Source organism: Phlebotomus papatasi, chromosome 2 (assembly GCF_024763615.1).
Source record: "Phlebotomus papatasi isolate M1 chromosome 2, Ppap_2.1, whole genome shotgun sequence".
NCBI lineage: Eukaryota > Metazoa > Arthropoda > Insecta > Diptera > Psychodidae > Phlebotomus > Phlebotomus papatasi.
This window is the reverse complement of record NC_077223.1, coordinates 84,851,025-84,868,358: the sequence shown is the minus strand read 5'-3', so window position 1 is coordinate 84,868,358 and position 17,334 is coordinate 84,851,025. Positions and strand designations below refer to the sequence as shown.

Sequence of the window (17,334 nt, the reverse complement as noted above, 5' to 3'; positions counted from 1 at the left end):
TAATTTGTCTCAAAGCTTGGTTTTGGGGCAATTCAATCTCAATACAATGCGCTGGTGTAAATGACCTCCTTATGTACTAGAATTTAAAAAAAAGCTTACTAAAAGCAAAGGTACATCTTCAGTATCATTTAAAATATTTTTTAAAGAAACGTTACCGGATGTGCGGGTGACTTTACACACCGGAGTTGACTTTGCACCCCTGTTTCGTAAGCTTTTCCTTTAATAAAGAGCACCGTGCAGCATCCCCTAGGCAGGGTATGCCTTAGAGCAGGTTCGAAGCAATATTTTAATTTGAAAAGAATTTTTTAAGATCAAAATTAGAAATGATTAAGATTGATTAAGAAAGCTTCGAACAATTTTGAAAAAAAGCCATGTTCTAAAAGTTCAAAATATCTTAATAATAAAGTGTCTGGGCTTTTATACCCTACAAAGAAATTTACAGGGTAGTTCTTACATTTGTAAAGTTTTGTGCTTTTGAAACATTTATCGATTAATAAAGATCTATCAGTCTACTTAAATTAGATATTAATGTCTCAAGCTGCAGATATATTCATTCAGATCAGAGAACCTATTTTTATGTTTAATTTTTATCATCAAATAATTAAGGAAAAACGTCAATGGTTTTGTTATTTTTCAAAAATGCATTTTATCGTGTAATTTTAAGAACATTAATGCAGTCCACAGTCCGTTAATACAGATAAAAGGTGGCAGATTTTAAAATAATCAACTTTTGAAACAAAAAACAATTGTTTTTGATATGAAATAAAATATTTCTTTTTGGATTACATGCAATTCATTTGCAAAAAGAAAAATTTTAAAAAGTATTTTTTTCTACAATTTTTTTCACCTGATTTTTCGAATATAACTTTGTCAAGAAACTTTTGGCCAATACTGTATTCGTCTCTTTCTGTAAAATGAAAATTGATATTTCAAATTTTTTATTTGAGACAAATGAAGAAAGAGAAAATTATATCTTATTTTGGTAAAGAGTAAGACTTACGACTTTTTGTAAATCCTGTTTACTAAAACATTAGTGGGTACATTAAGATGTAAAACTAAATCAAGTTTTATATTTAGAATTTAAAGACTTATGCTCTAGACACACTTTAGCCGAAATACGCATTAACGTAATTATAATCAAAATAAAAATTTTACTAAATTCCCATCCGTTTCCCACTGACTAAGCAATTTTTCGACTTAAGAGGATCGTCAAGGAAAAAAAAGCTCCAGATTCAAGCTCCCGCGGAGCTACTCAAAGCATTCATTCGTGATGTCCTCTGGTGGTGAAAAGAGTCATCACCCGCCATCAGCTGTCTCGTTTTTTTCTACCGTTTTTTGTTCACGCTCATCGTCTGTCTACCCTTCTCCGAAGCGCTCCCCAGAGCACACAAAAAACCCATTGAAAAGGTTAAAAACCCAAAGGCGAATTTTTAGCCTTGCGATGCATTATGAGATTTTGTGAAGGAAAGAAAAAATGAGACATGCATGTTTTACGTATATCTTTGTCTCTAAAAATTGATAAAAAAAATTAAATTTTCAAGTGACAAAATTTCTTTTTTTATTTTCTTCATAGTCCAAAATTTCTATTTCTTCAAAGGACACGTGCATATGAAACATTTGAAAGATAGGGGGAGGTTTATTTTTTTGGCCTTTTTTGGTATGGGAAAGTACTCTCCTTTCGAATGTTCATGCCTTCGAATAATGTGAATTTTCTTTTTTTTCGTAAGAGACTTACACATTTCTATTAAATATTAGTTAGCTTATCATCAATATTTATGATTATGTGATAATTATTTATAAGTCTCTTAGGAAAAATAAAAGAAAAATCACGCTATTCGAAAGCATGAACGTTCGAAAGGAGAGTTCTTTCCCCTATCCCTTACGATTCGAAAGTTAAAAACTTTATAATATTGGCAGGTCAAACTAATAAATAATTAACATGACCTTTATTTTTCCTTCATTCTTTCCAAAAAACCGTGTTCTTCTTGGGAATCTTTAAAAACGCATCCTGCGATTTTTTTTTATTTTAAATATGTTTTAGAGGCCGACTCGGTGATAATTTCATATAAGAAAATACGATGAGAATTAAAACACGGGTTTTGACCTGGTTAGGATTTATTCCTTTTTTCTCTTTACGACGTTTCGGGGATTGTTGTCCCCTTCTTCAGGTCTACAAATTAAACAAAATTAATTTTTAGAAATTTTCAATAACCTAAAAAAACATGGATCGTTCTTTTGACTTTCACTTACATTGAGACGATCCATGTCTTTTTAGGTTATTGAAAATTTCTAAAAATTAATTTTGTTTAATTTGTAGACCTGAAGAAGGGGACAACAATCCCCGAAACGTCGTAAAGAGAAAAAAGGAATAAATCCTAACCAGGTCAAAACCCGTGTTTTAATTCTCATCAATCAAAACTGACCGAACTACATCTTATAAGAAAATACTGTTGAATTAAAGATTTTTCAAGGTCAAAGGTTAAAAATGCTCTAGAGAGCGTATTTTTATAAACCGAATAGGGTGACATTTGGTATAGTTCCAAAGGTCATGCAATTTCTTACAATTCTGAAAAGGGTATAATTGATTATGAATCCATATAATAAACCAGTTATGAAAATATAACTAATTTTTATCTGAAGTCCAATTGTAGTATTGTTAGCAAATTGTACAATCACAGTAAAAACTTTTGGACACTGACCAAAATATTGGTAAAAATTTTCTTTAGAACAATTTGTTACAGGACAAATATGTACCTAGAAAAGGTATTTATTCGTTCCAATATTTTTCCTCACGGTTTTGTTAAGAATAGTGACAATTGGGTAAGTTTTCTTTTAGAACCGTTTCGATACCGTGAAATACCTACAAATTTCAGTAGATTTCGTTTTATACAAATTTGATCTGTGAGTTGGAATAGAATTTTGTTGCGCTCTACTGTTTTGTTCCCACTGTCAGGAACAAATTTGTAGATTTTTTTTCATAAAAATACTATCCCTACATTTGTAACATATTCGTTTCAAAAATTTTCGGTGTCCGTGGACGATTTAATTTTTGGAACAAAGATCGTTAATAATATGGGGAATCCTTTTGTCTCTCTTAAGAAGTACAAATTTGTTGCTAAAAGTCGGAACCAAATATAGACATTTAGTTCCAATTATCGGGAACAAATTAATGCAATTTAAAAGATCTCGTCCGTTTCGTCTAACAGTTAAGGTCTGTACTTCAGTCGAAATGGATTTCGATGGCAAAAGTTCATAAGGAACATCAAATAAAATTCAGCTTAACAGTGTTTTATACAGACTTGTGCATTACAAAATCACATGCGAGTGCTGGTAGCAGGCGGGGAAGAAATCTCGGGAATCTCGAATTAAAAAAAGTGAAACCGTAAATATTATAGCTTGAAAAATGCCACAAATTTAACGTCTTCCTCGCTGCGATGGTGACTTTCGGAACAAATTAGTTACTAATATTGAGTATCGTTTCGTTACTCCTGGAGGGTACAAATTTGTTCCGAAAATTTTCAGTGTCCATGGATGAGCCACGTTGCGGAAAAAATTCGTTTTCATATTAGGTATCTTATTGAGTCTCTTAGAAAGCACAAATTTTTTCCAAAAACTTGTGTGTCCGTGGACGAGCTAATTTTTGGAACATTATTTTATTATTTATTTATTTTGATGTACCGGTTTTTCTTCGCCATTTTGTACATTTTTCATTTTACAAGTTTTTATACAGATTACATTGTGTATGAGAAATATGTCCATTCAGATGCTTCAGTCGTTTGCACCGGGCGGGACTCGAACTCACAACTATGACAGTCGAGCCGGAGATCACACCGCCCAAGAGCCGAACGCTCTTACCAATTGCACCACGAACCCCCTATTTTTGGAACAAATATAGTCATTCGACGAGAGATGGAACACCTTTTTTATATTCAATATTGCGGATGCGTTTTGAATGCGAGACAAAGACGAATCTCACTGGTTTATCATTGGAAGACTCTAAATTTAAAATACCAATATTAGAAAAGCTTAGACGAAAATAGTCACTTCGAAAAATAGTATTTAAAAAAGTTGCATTTTGAGGCACTCAAAAAAAGTGCGCGTGAGATGGAACACCCCTAATTTTAGCAAAACATTTCTGGTTTATTTTATTAATTTAGAATAGTGATTTTAGACATGAACACTATTTCATTGAATTTATTGGGGTTTATTATATTTTTTCAGTATAAATGATTTATTTTGTGGAATATGTGGCTCATATACTTCGATGGCAATTTCGTTGAGTGTATCAAGTCAGTCTTACCAAAAATTTAGGGAAAATAATTTCAAAGATTTACTTGAAAAGATTTTGAAGAACATTGACCAAAATTCACACCGGAAGTGTTGCCAAAACTATTAAGTTCCATCTCTCCTCAACCCCCAAATACACGTATTCTTATGGCGAAATAAATATTTTTGGCCATTTTTCAGACATCCAAAAAAATTCAATTTTAATTTTTTCGTACAATTTTAAAGGTAGAAAGCTGTAACTTAGGGGTTTCCAATAGAATGTTGAAGGGCACAAATAGACCAAATGAGGTGGAGATTGTGAATAAGGTGTAGGCAGGAGGCGAAGTGGTCCATCTCTCTCACTGTTCCATCTCTCCTCGAATGATTATATGTGTCAATTTTTTTCCGGGGAAGAAACTTCCCGAAATTCATAATCGCACCTACTAATAAAGAGTATATATTTGGAGCAAACCCTGATGCCGCAAATGAGCAACCGAATTTTCAGAAATCGGCGGTTCCTGAGATATTTTGAAAAATGTGTAAAAACTCAGTTTTTTCTGAATTATCTCGAAATACTATTATGCTTTTTCGCTCCTTTTATGTTTATTTTGTAACTTCGCGGATCGCGGTGTGTTCGTGGATTTTAGTGGGACGCGGAATTTTTCGTGTATTTTCGTGGATCGCGGTGTTTCTCCCGGATTTTCTCGGATCGCGGAATCGTTCACGAATTTTCGCGAACCGCGAAATTTCTCGCGGATCGCGGAATCTTTTGCGGACCGAAGAATTTCTCACGGATTTACGCGGCCGGCAGAATTTATTGTGGATTTTCCCGGGCTGTGGATTTTTTCGCGGATTGCGGAATAGTTTCTGAGCCATTTTGGCATTAAAGTTTTACATGTATTTTTGTGCATTTCTGACAATCGAATTTGCACTCTTCAATTTTCAACGACCTCGAGTTGCACGAATTTTGAGGTTTCCTGTAATGAATTTCAGCTACCATAAGGTCATCTGGACTTCGATTTTGCCCCCAATTCGAACTTGCAATGAAAGAATCACACATAGCATAAGCCCATTTAGGCTTATCACTGACTTTTTTCTTCTCCGAGAAAAATTATATCCGCATATTTTGTAGTCACCGATATTAGCTGGTTTTGTGAAATGCCCATGACGGTTGACGATTCATAATTTTTACGATTTTTCTACAATTTTTTGAAAGAACGAGACTGATCGTGAAAATCATAAAAATTCGCTCAGCTGTAATTCATAAGATTTCTCACACAGAGGATGAGTTTTGTTGTTTTGTATTCTTTTTTCTCCTCCGCCTGATCGCAAAAAACTGCAGGCGTGCTGAAGGTCAGAGAGAAAAAGAAAGACATGGTGAAAATACCGACCAAAAATCCACGCGTAATCTTGTGGCGAATTGCTGAACAATTTTGAGTAGAATTTCTCGGAAGCTCGGAAAGCTATCAAAAGCTCACGAAAATTTCCAATTTGCAGCATATTGTTTAAAATTTAATTGCAAAAAAACTATTAGGAGTTTTTCCAATTCTAATGTACCATTTGAAAGCTAATGAAATGTAGATTAGTACAAAAATAATTATTTATTCGGAAAAAATTATATTCTCGGTACAAAGATGCAATGAAAACTGTCATTTTTTGGACAATTTTCAATTGAAAAATACTTGGAAAATTTGTATGAAAAGTGAAAGAAGTGAAACAGGCATTTTATAGAGCATGTCTTTACGAACAAAATTAAAAAAAATATACCTCTCTATCTTTCATATTCTAGGAGATAATGCAGCCTCTTTGTGGCATGTTTTAGGAGTATACGAATGTTTGGAAAATTATATTACGAAAGGAAAACAGTTTTTCAAAAAATTAAAACATAGAATTAAAAGATAATATAAAAAACTACCCTCAGTTAAATTTTCAAGGAAATATCTCAAAAATTGTAAGACTTGATACACTTTTAATTTTGGGTTTTTGTATGGAGCCGCCATTTTCTGGCTTTTCGATACTCTTAAGCTGAGAGCGGATTAGTCAGAAACTGATGAAAGTCTAATCTCATCATTATTTTAATTACAATATTACTTTAAACTGTCTTTCGGCTTAAGGCGTAGGTGTGTCTAGGGCATAAGTCTAAATCTAAATATAAATTCTAAAATGGCTCCGGCACACCTTTTAGATCAGTAAAATTTCATGAAATCAAAATTTACATCGCTTTCTTTCTTAAAAGTTTTGCATATGTCTATCCTATTCCCTCGCACCTCAAATTCGTTTGAGCTAAATTGAATTTGTTGTGATGTTTAAAATAAGAAGAAGAGTGCAAAAGAGTGAGATAGACATTTGCAATAGTTTTGAGAAAGAAAGGGATGCGAATTTCGACTTTATGAAATTTTCCTGATCTAAAAGGTGTGCCGGAGCCATAAATATAAAACTTGATTTATTTTACCATCTTAATGTACCCAATAATAAGTTACTAAACAGTTACTAAACAAGGATATACAAAAACAATTGTTCTTATAAGTAAAGTTAGATAGATAAATTCTTAATTTTTGTTTACGTATTTCAAAATTTTAGCTTAAAATATAAAGCTCATCATTCACCCATTTAATAAACAACTTTAAATATGAAGTAGTGCAAGATATACTTTATCCCATTGCAGTAACGTGTAAATTGTAGGGTGAATTGAAATTCTAGCCATTCCGTCCATTAACATCGTATGAATTTTTTATCAAACGTGTTGCTGAACCTATCCCAACTGTGAACTAGTGCAAGTTTAATGCCCTACTAGTGGATAAAGGAAGCAATAAAGAGGGACTTTATTCATAAAACTTATGCAAACATGCCAAACTCTCCTCCCTTTTAATATTCACATGAGGCTTTTAAAACAGCAGTTGAAGAAAATTTATTATATATATATAAATTTCACTTAAATCCTCAACCTTAAAGTACCACAAGAGACATGAGCGAGTCTTTAATATATCAAAATGTGCAGGACGTCTAAAGGTGAGAGAGTTTCAGGGCGAGCAAAATTGAGGTGGTCAGGTTGCAAATGGTCTCCTATTCGACAAGCTCTTGAACTGTTTTCTTGTCATGTCATGTACAACACACACATAATTTTTTTTCTTCTTTAATATGTACATAATATTGTGTTTATGATACAATTGTTGTGCACCTGTGTAATAAGTCTCGTGAGACAGAATGAAATGTAAATAAATATTCAGAAATGACAAATGAAAATAAAGAGACGAATGTGTATTATTTAATTTTTAAAAAGACAGAAGAGAATACAAATTTCGAAATATGTTTTTGAAACTTTATGGATCTTATTTTTCCCTTCTATTAATTAAAGAATAAATGAATGTCAAAAAATAAATTGGATTTGATCTTATCCCAGGTGAGTATTAAAATTAATTCACTGATCGATAGAGAATGTTTTAATCAATTTTCTAGCCCTGGAGACAAATGTATTTATAGAGAATCGTAGAGATATCTGCGATCTTGGAAAACTTTACAGATCTATCATAAAGAATCCCATGGACTGAATCCGCCCATAAAATAGCTCAAAAATAATTAGAAGAAAGCCAACGGTGGAGCAATTTAGTAAAATAGTTTAAACAGTTAGAAATTGTTATTTCAACAAAACCCTAAAAATATATGCAAGTCAGTGAAATTTTCTGCTAAAATATAACCTAAATATTCGTAAAAGTGTGAAAATTCATTCAACATTGAATCTCATATAATTTTCCCGAATGTCTCAAAGTCAACAAGACATATGGATAAGTTTCTTTTGACATTTAACCACTTGTAAAATCAATTTTAGAAATTATATACTATAAATATCCGCAAGGATTTTGGCTAATCATGGATATAAAATTAGAACCAGTAAAAAAAACTCTTAAACAAAACTGGACATTGAAGAGAAACATATTACCTTCAAAAGAGAGATTAAAACATGGATTTGAGGAGGTAAAATACACTTGAAAATCGTTCATAAAATTAAAATTATACATATATCTTACGCTTACTTGCTGACAAACTGCATTAAAAAATATATATATTTACAGAAAATTTTCTCTCATATGCTAATTGGTGATCTTTCCCGCTCATCATCACGCTTCTTGAGAAGATCCAAGACAAAAAAATTTCCACCTCATAAATTTAACAGGCAAATTAATAAATCTATTTTTTGATGTGAAATAAGAAAGAAAAATTCTTCATCTTTATTATTCCAACACGCTTCAATGTCTTGTGAAAGGAACTTTTAATATATAATTTCAAATTTAAAGATTTTTAAGATTATTATTCTAGCAGCCATTAAACCCAAGACATAATAGGATATTATTTTCATAAGATTAGAAGTTATGTAAGTCATCTACGGTTAATAAATACAAAATTCTGCCGCATCAGCTAAATCATTTAGAAAGTTAGCTGAGATTTTGCCACTATATCCCACAAATAGTACTATTGACGCTACTACCCGGCTAATGGCCTCTACACACTACAGAAATTTATGTCCATATTGAAGAATTTTTCATACACGAGCGTACGGAATTTCCTTCAATATGGACATAAATTTCTTTAGTGTGTAGGGGCCATAAGACAAGTTTTGTTACTAGCGCAATGCTGTAACTAAAAGCATTGCCCATGTTCTTAAGTAATAGACTGCTCCAAATGTAATAAGTCCTTTATAAGTACTTATAAAATACTTAATAAAGGATTTTTAGGATCAAACTAATTAGGTAAGGGTTTTTTGTTTGTTTTTTTCTTAGAAATAAAAAAAAATATGGTGAATTAAAAATTACTATTTAAGGACTTTAGCAAAAGAAAAGCCTTAATTAAGTACTTAGTGATAAGACGAAGTCATGCCATATTAATTGCGCTGCTTGCCACAATGCGCTGATGTTTATCTTATTATCAGTTTTTTTGAGTATTCAAATCTTCTACAATACCCTAAAATTAGGTCATTAATAAGTATTTAATATGTTAGCCGTGAAAGGCTATAAAGCATACACTCTGTAGTTCAAATTATTGAACACGCATCCGTCTATAATAAGGGAAATTTTCTCTAAAAAATAATATTTTTTTCAAAAATTGCTTCCAGTACGTAGAGGCCTTAAGAGTGATATACTTCACTAATGGTCGGTTTGGAGTTAGTTTAGAGTTTGGGAAGCCACAACTCTGGAGATCTGCCCTGGTTTCTATATGGCCGATCTCCAGAACGACCCACTCAGGTTTAGTCCAAGGGTGATCTTGTGGTGGAAACCCCTTTATCACCGATCTCTAAAGTTACCCATTCGTCCCCGGGAAAATCAATATAAAATAGAGTAATGAAGTTCAATAAGTCTACAAGAGGCATTCTAGTGCTTTTCCTAGACCTAGGACCTCATTTTGCCATCCCTTATGCCGAAAATAGACACAGGCTGATCCTCGAGAATACTCAGCTCGAAAAATTTGGCGGTAAAAGATCAGCCCAAACTATCATACACTGAGGGTTTAGGACCAAGGATTAGCGTTTTTGCGTAAATTTCTATTTAATGTGCCCACTTTAATTGCTGATATAGGGGAAACTGGGGAACCACCAAACACGGGGTAGCACCAAACACTAATTTTTATTTCTAAACTATTTGGACTATCTCGACCATTTCTTCAGTGGACAAGATTCCATATAATGCCTAAAAATTTCTATAAGTCTTGTCCTCTGCAGTCGAATATCCTATTAAAAAATTGCATTATTTGGTGCTACCCCATGTTTGGTGGTGCCCCAGTTTCCCCTACTTCTTGAATGAAATATCAATGCATGTTTCATACAGGGAGGAGTATTTTAACCTTCCCATTTTTCTTATCTTAAAGAATTTTAAGATTTTGCGACATTTGCGTACCATTACTCTCCATGTTTTTTCATTCAATTGACATTTCGAAAAGTACCCAAAAACACCGAGAGTGAAGCTTTTTATTTTCAGCACTGTCGCTGCTGTCACCTAATCCCCGTAATTTCACTAGATCACACTAATTTAGAAGATCAGCCTGATCCTCCAAATTTTGGACTGTTCCCTGACTGTATTGACACCAATCCTCATTTTTCGACCTGATCCCTAAGTCAATCCTTGTGGCTATTTGTGGTCGTGAGTCAATTGAGCGCGGTTGCAAGGGATCAGAAGGCTTTAACCTACCCTCAAAATCGTAACAATAAAATAGTGATAAGATTTTACGCAATAAATTTACAATTTTTCTTAATGAAGTATAAGACTTCTGACTGGAATACTAACTTGATAAAAAAAAATACCGCAAATAAATGTAAAGCCATTGCTAATCGAGCATTTTGCTATGCTTCTAGCCTTGCCTCTCAAACTTTCTTTCACAGTTTTCGCAGAGACAAGCAAGAATAGAGCTGACTGTGAAATTTCCCTGTTTCATTTTCTCACAACAAGAACTTCTTTTTCGTCATTATACATAACACACGATATAGGATGAAGTGAAGAAAAAAAACGCCGAAAAACTTTATATACTAACTACAACATTCAACTTGTGAGACCATCAATAAATTTTCCTCAAAAAATAAGCCTCCAAGGAAATTCAAATCGCGTCATAACGCAGCCCAAAATAGACTTTTTCTTGCAAACACTCGCTCAAAGAGCCACTCCAGAAGGTTTTTTTAATTTTTTTTTTTAAATTCATGAAAAACCTTTCCCTTTAAATTACTAGCCCTTTCTTTTCTCTATTCTGCAATTGATTTTCCACAACCCTCTTACCCTTTCTCCCTTTGAACTTGTGCCAGGATGTCGGGAGACTTTTCCAGAGAACCCAAAAAGGGGAGTGTTGCAGAGAAAGGGAGTTCAATTGCATAGAAATTTATGCTATAACGCTTGGGAATTTCATTTTGGGAAAACGCGGCTTCTGCGCTTTTAGGTCGGTCACTGTGCAACATTTCCAATGGTAGAGTGGGTGTTAGGAATGTAAACAAACTCCAGTAGAAAACAAAGAGAGTTGGAAAATGCAAAAAGGAGCAATTTTTTTCCCCATACAAGGATCAACAAATTCCATTTCATGGATTACGAGGGTATTTTACGAGAAAATTGGATTCAACTCGAAAGGGAAGTGCTGTTACGTTTTAGCGTTGTGCATGAACATTAAAAGCAGGGGGAAGTTTTGCAATTTCCCTCTACCTTTTTTTCTTATTTATTTTAATCTAATCCAAAGAAAAATTGACTATCCGTCAAATGCAATATGTTAAAATCAAACTTGAAATATTGCTCCATTTACTTTAAAGAAATAGAGTCATTGGATTAACAAGTCGTTTCGGCAAAAGAAAAAAAAAACCTTTTGAGGAATGCCTTTAATGAGAAGACCGGCTGAAAACAGGGATTATATACCATTTATTGCAGTAATTAAGGAATGTTTCTATTACTCTCCCTGCAGACGTACTTCAAAAGCCAATTAGGAAAAAACCCAATACACTGTCCCATCTACAAATATTCCAGCAAGACAAGTAGCACAATTGCAAGAAGATTATAGGAAAATGCAAATGAAAATGATGATATCAGACATTATTTATATCACACTACAGGGAAAATTGCTAAAAAAAAATAGTTTGAAAACATTTTATACAAGAAAAGATTCACGAATTAATTATCTTCTAGTAAATTTATATAATATATTGTTAATATACTCGAAATGTACTCGACTATCTCGAAATACTCGAATGTGACTAAGAAAACAAAGTTCTGCTCAAGTACGCTTTGAGAAATCAAACAGAACATTGGAAGGAGCTAGGGCTGAAAAATACAGCAGCGGTAGAGTAAGATGGGGTAATTTGGAAACATGTTCAATGTGCAATTTTGAAATTTCCTAACAGTTTTAGACGACGAAAGGAAAAAACAACAAAGAAGTACTCTTGAATGCAAAGTCTTTTACTTCTTCGCGTTTTTCTTTTTCTTTTTGACCATCTGAAACAGTGAGAAAATTTCAAAATTCCAAAACGACATAATTCGGAATTACCCCATCTTACCCTTTTGGACGGTTTTCGACCAATACGTGATCGAAAATGATCAGTAGTAATGCATGTTTATAGTACTGCTTCATTAAGGAACTCATGTTGCATGATTCCCCTTCAGTCCCACCTTCCACCAAATGCTTAGCATTGTCTTCTTTCAAACAGACATGGTTGTACTTTCGACTTTAGTGCTTTGATAAGACGAAACTGAAATATTTTGGATTTAGAATACTCGAGCCATACCCTTGTTTCATTGCTTGGACCAATTCGATACTGGAAACGTTTTCTTTCATACCGCAAAGGCAAAACTACAGAAGTCGATTTTTGATTTTTTGTTTGTCTTTCTATCAAACCATTAAATACCCATTTTCCTCCATTTGGACTTTTTCCAATGGCATACAAACGCTTGAAAACATTTTGGCAATTCATTTTTAATACTCCCGCAAACTTATTTTATGATTTTCAAGCAGTAACAAGGATCGGTACCTATTCACTATCACTATTTTTGAAACGTTTCATTTTCATTTTTAAGAAAATAACATAAAAATAGAGGAAACATTCTTAATTTATGTTTTTGAATTTAAATATTTTTGTCTATCAAAAATCTTTTTGAATGTAATATAACCTTTGAGCTTAAAGCTCTTAAAGCTTAAAGCTGAACTTAAATTTAGCTTTCTCAAACTTTAAGCTTTTCTTTATCAAATTGCTATTATTATTAAAATTGAAGCTTTTCACGAGCATGACATCGGTCATATGCGCCCGTTGACCGATATTTGAATTTGAGAGTCTTATGCCCTAGATACACTTACGACTTAAACCGAGAGGCGACTTTGTGGAAAATGATGGAAATGTAGTTCAGGTTTGTCAAGGGCTTTAGGATGTTACGGTTGCGTTTTTCAATTTAAAAAATATATTTAAATTTCATCTCCTATAATTTTATAGGATTGAATCGGAGAGTGGGAGAAGCAGGGAATTACTGGAGATGTAGGGAGTCGTGGTCTGTCCGTCAGTCTATCCACATCAAGTGTAGTTTTGTTGTTCGTGTTAAGTGTGTTAATAGTTCGAGTGCGCGTTTGTGGTGTTGTGTGTCTGAATTTTCAGACAAAACTTATTGAAAATAAGGACATTAAGGACTCAGGAGGTGGAAGAACCCCAAATACAAAATTTATTGGGACCCTGGTGGTAACAAGGTATGAGATGGCCCTTTGCTCTTTCATATTGTATTAAAGAACTCAATCAAATTAGTTCAAGAAATCCAAGAATTTTTTATTCTTAGATTCAATTCTACTTCCATAGCTATTCCTCAAACTTCCGTTCTTACTTAAAAGTATAAATCACAATCCCCCAGAATGAGCTGGACCTGTATACTCAGGTGAGTGATAGTAGATTGAGTAACCAACCTCAGTGGGACGTTACGAACCTAAGCCTAAAGCGGTCTTTAGACTAGAGGCTTAGCCCAGTTCGAAAAGGCCTCCAAATCCTATATGGCGAGCAATTTAATTGTTTTTTGAGAGCCTAATAGGTCATTTATCTTTAATAATCCATTTTTAAATTAAAATTTTCAAAAAATCATGATTGATAAGAAATTAGAGCAGTTAAGCCATTTGGCTAAGCCTTAGGTCTGAAGCCCGTATAACGGACAAGGGATCTGCTCCTTCTAGAGAGGGTTATGCGAAAATTTGCAAGAAGACTCAGATAGAACGGACTTTCCGGCAATGACTTATGCTACTTTTTGGACCGACTTGACGGAGGGTCGCCACTGGAAACTGGAATAGGTTAGTGTGAGAGATCCAGTCCCTTAAATTGGGGATAGTTATTTATTTAGTTAGTTATTTATTTGAGCAAAATTGAATGGATTATCCTTTGCTTTTAATATAATTTAGTTAACTTCTATTTATTCCTAGTGGTATTCAGACTTGAGCTTAAGCCCAGTTCCCGAAGGTCTCAAAACCGCAAATAATAACCAATTTTATTTGGTTTTTTTTTTATCTGATAGATGATTTGTCTTTAATAATCCAATTCTAAATAAAATGTTTCAAAAATATCTTGACTGAAAGAAATTGGAGCAGTTAAGCCATATGACTGAAGTCGGCGTCAGACCTGTGACTAATACGGGCTTCAGATTTAAGGCTTAGTCATATGGCTTAACTGCTGTAATTTTTTATCAGTCAAGAATTTTGGAAAAAAAATTAGGATTGGATTATTCAAATCAAATGATTTATCGGTTCTGAAAAACCAATAAAATTGCTTTCTACTGAGAATTTTTAACCTTCGGGAATAGGGCTAAACTACTAGTTTGAAGACCGTGTCAATCTTTGGTCTGAAGCCCGTATAAGCTTTATAGGTCTGCAGGCAGTATAGTTTTCTGGATCATATTACATAGGATTATGACAGATTGTTTATCACTCTCCAAAACAATATTCAAATAAATATCCAACGCACAATAATTTTTGTTTTGTAAAGATATTTTTGACATTTCAGTAAGAAAGATTGCGATCTTGATCTAGTTTTTTCGCTTGATTTTATAGGCAATTTCGAAATTTTGTCCTTACTAGTCTCCAATGGCAGAAAAGGCAGCGAACCATCAAAAAGTCTTCTTTCAAGAGCCAGACTTTGGAAAATCATTTGAAAATCACATTTTTCGTTAAAGAAAAGATCAAAAATTGTTCATGAAATAGTTGTAGAAGATTGAATTTCCTATTAAAATATGTAAATTTTTTTAGTGTCTTTGTCTTCGAAAATTCATAAAAAGCGACTAAAAATGTCACAAATTAACCCAGTTCTGCCAGTAATATTTCTAAAAGAACTTTTCAAAAATTTCTACAAAATAAGATTCAAAGGAAGGCTTGAAATCTTTCAGGTCATCTGAAAGGTTTTGGCAATTAAAAAATATCTCTTTTTATATATATTTTGTAAAGGGTCCCTTATTGTTTTTTTTTTTCTTTTACCACTAAGTTACCCATTTTGGTACCCTTTAAGGACGATTGGAACACCGGTGTCCCATACAGAAAATAATTTTTCCTGACTACCTAAAGTTATTTTTTTCTTATGTCTGTACATAATTGTAAAGTAGAAGGTTGAAGGAATCTAGAATATTTTTTTGCAAGTCTCCAGCTATTTGCTATGTAGTAAATATTTAAGTTAAAAAATGGCGAATTTTTAAATTCTCAAAATTATAATTGATTTTTTTTTATTTTTTATACTTCCAATTTTTTTTTAGCTAAAACCCTTTTGGCAGTAAAAACTACAATACTCATAAGTAATATTTTTCATTAAAGCGAAAAATATTATTCATTGATATTGTCAGAAAAATTACTTAAATTTTTGGGCTATTTTTGTCCCTATCGTTCATAGTAGCAAAAAATACACCGAATCAGACTCTGTTGGACTTTTCAAGGTTAGATGTAAGACATATCATTGAATATGTTTCCCAGTTTAATTTTTATTGTTGATTTTTAGTCCGTAAAAAGTGTCTCGTCGTTAGAGGGTTAATATTTAGAACATTTTAGAAAATAAAAATAACGGATAAAGTTTTTGCTTTACTTAAGATGGAATAATTCAGAATTCAACTTTAACCTTTTGGGCTTGAATTTTAAAATAAAAATAGCGATCGCGATTGCCTGATCTTGACCAAAAGGACTACCTAGGTTTTTTGATTTGACTGTCTATCTGTGTCTAGTCTGTCACTTAAAGCCTGGGCATTCCTGGAAGCGCAATTTTGGGGCTCTTTTTGTCTCTGCAGCATGTCTGAACGCCAGCCACAAGACAAAAAGGCCAACAGAGAGATGTGACGAAAATAAATTGTGCACAGAAGGCACCCATCTCACTCTCTCTCTCATCTCCTCCCGGTCAAGAGCTTTTTGGCGATCGCGATCACGGGGAGAAAGTGTAAAGAAAATTTACTTGATGTAGAGCCGTGAGTCCATCCACGTTGCACGTGTTGATATCGGCATTCTCCTGGTCCAGCAGACGCAGCACTTCCTCTTTGTCACCAGCCATGCAGGCTGCCAGGAATACACACCCGGCGCTGAATTTAACCTTGCGCGCGTGGGCGTTTTTGGGCACCGCGGGCGCCTGGTTTGTGTCCGACTCTTCCCAGCGTTTCAGCTGCTCGGCCCGCTTGAAGAGGGCCGAGTTGTTGCGGGCGTCCAGAGCCATGATCTCACTAACACTCACACTTTTTCTCTAACTTATTCTTTTTCCTTTGATTTTTCCTCAAAAAGCACTTTTGGTTGGGATCTCTATCCAAATATTTTAGACGAATTTTCATGAAAATTTACTAAGGAAAATAGGAAAAGATTTATAAGCACTGTCTCAAATTAAAGAATAAATTTAAACAATTTTATATAGTGCTTTGGATTTAATAAGAGTTCCGAAACCTTTCGTTCGGTGAGGCGCCAATGCAACATAACCTCTCTTTTTTGCCAATTACGTAAAAAAAATAGATAAATTTGAGGAAAAACTTCAAAAAACTATTTTAAAAGGGAAAATTAATATGAAGATCATTCACAATAGCATTTTATATCAAAATATTACCAATTTGGGAGCGAGAAAAAGCAATTTTTCATTTTTCTTTTAAAATTTCATGAGATCTTCAGTGAAATTTCAGGAAATTTTAAAGTGATAGTAAATTTCATGAAAATCGCCAGCACACTACTCAGCACTTGTCACAGCTACCACGGGGGGCGCCTCATTAAAGCTCCAGCCAGGCGAGATGAGGGGCACTTGGCTCTCCGGGAGCGCCAAATGGCAAGGAATCTCAATGGGGGGCGAGGGGATGAAACAGAAACGCAAGATGTGCGCCTGCTTTATTCCAGCAACGAGTTACACAACATTTTTCCACCTCACTTTTTGCCACTTTCCCGCACACCCCGCTCACAGCACTATCGCACACACACGCCCCGGGACACTGAGAATAGATTTTGAGACTTTTGGGGGCACTCACGACACGGATTTATCGCACACGGATCACTTTTTTCGGGGAGAAAAATCCTGAGAACTGTCAATGTGCAAGAGCGAACCGACCGTGATGGAGTTTCTTCTTCTTCTTCTTCTACACAGCTTTGACGGTC

General features: G+C 33.9%; 1 protein-coding gene across 14 annotated transcripts in view; it reads right to left on the bottom strand.

Moving 5' to 3' along the window:
• LOC129804805 (protein phosphatase 1 regulatory subunit 12A) overlaps nt 1-17,329 on the bottom strand; it is a 110,311-nt gene extending 92,982 nt beyond the window's left edge. For 4 of the 14 annotated variants that reach the window (XM_055852423.1, XM_055852426.1, XM_055852417.1 and 1 more), the window contains exons 1-2: nt 16,915-17,329; nt 16,166-16,503 (exon numbers count right to left, since the gene is read on the bottom strand). In XM_055852423.1, coding sequence (XP_055708398.1) covers nt 16,166-16,420 — 255 coding nt within the window. In that variant the 5' untranslated portion in view covers nt 16,421-16,503; nt 16,915-17,329. Of the gene's footprint in view, nt 1-16,165; nt 16,542-16,798 lie in introns of all 14 variants that reach the window. The other 10 variants (XM_055852424.1, XM_055852413.1, XM_055852425.1 and 7 more) reach the window with 6 other exon arrangements.
• Nucleotides 17,330-17,334: the final 5 nt, after the last annotated feature.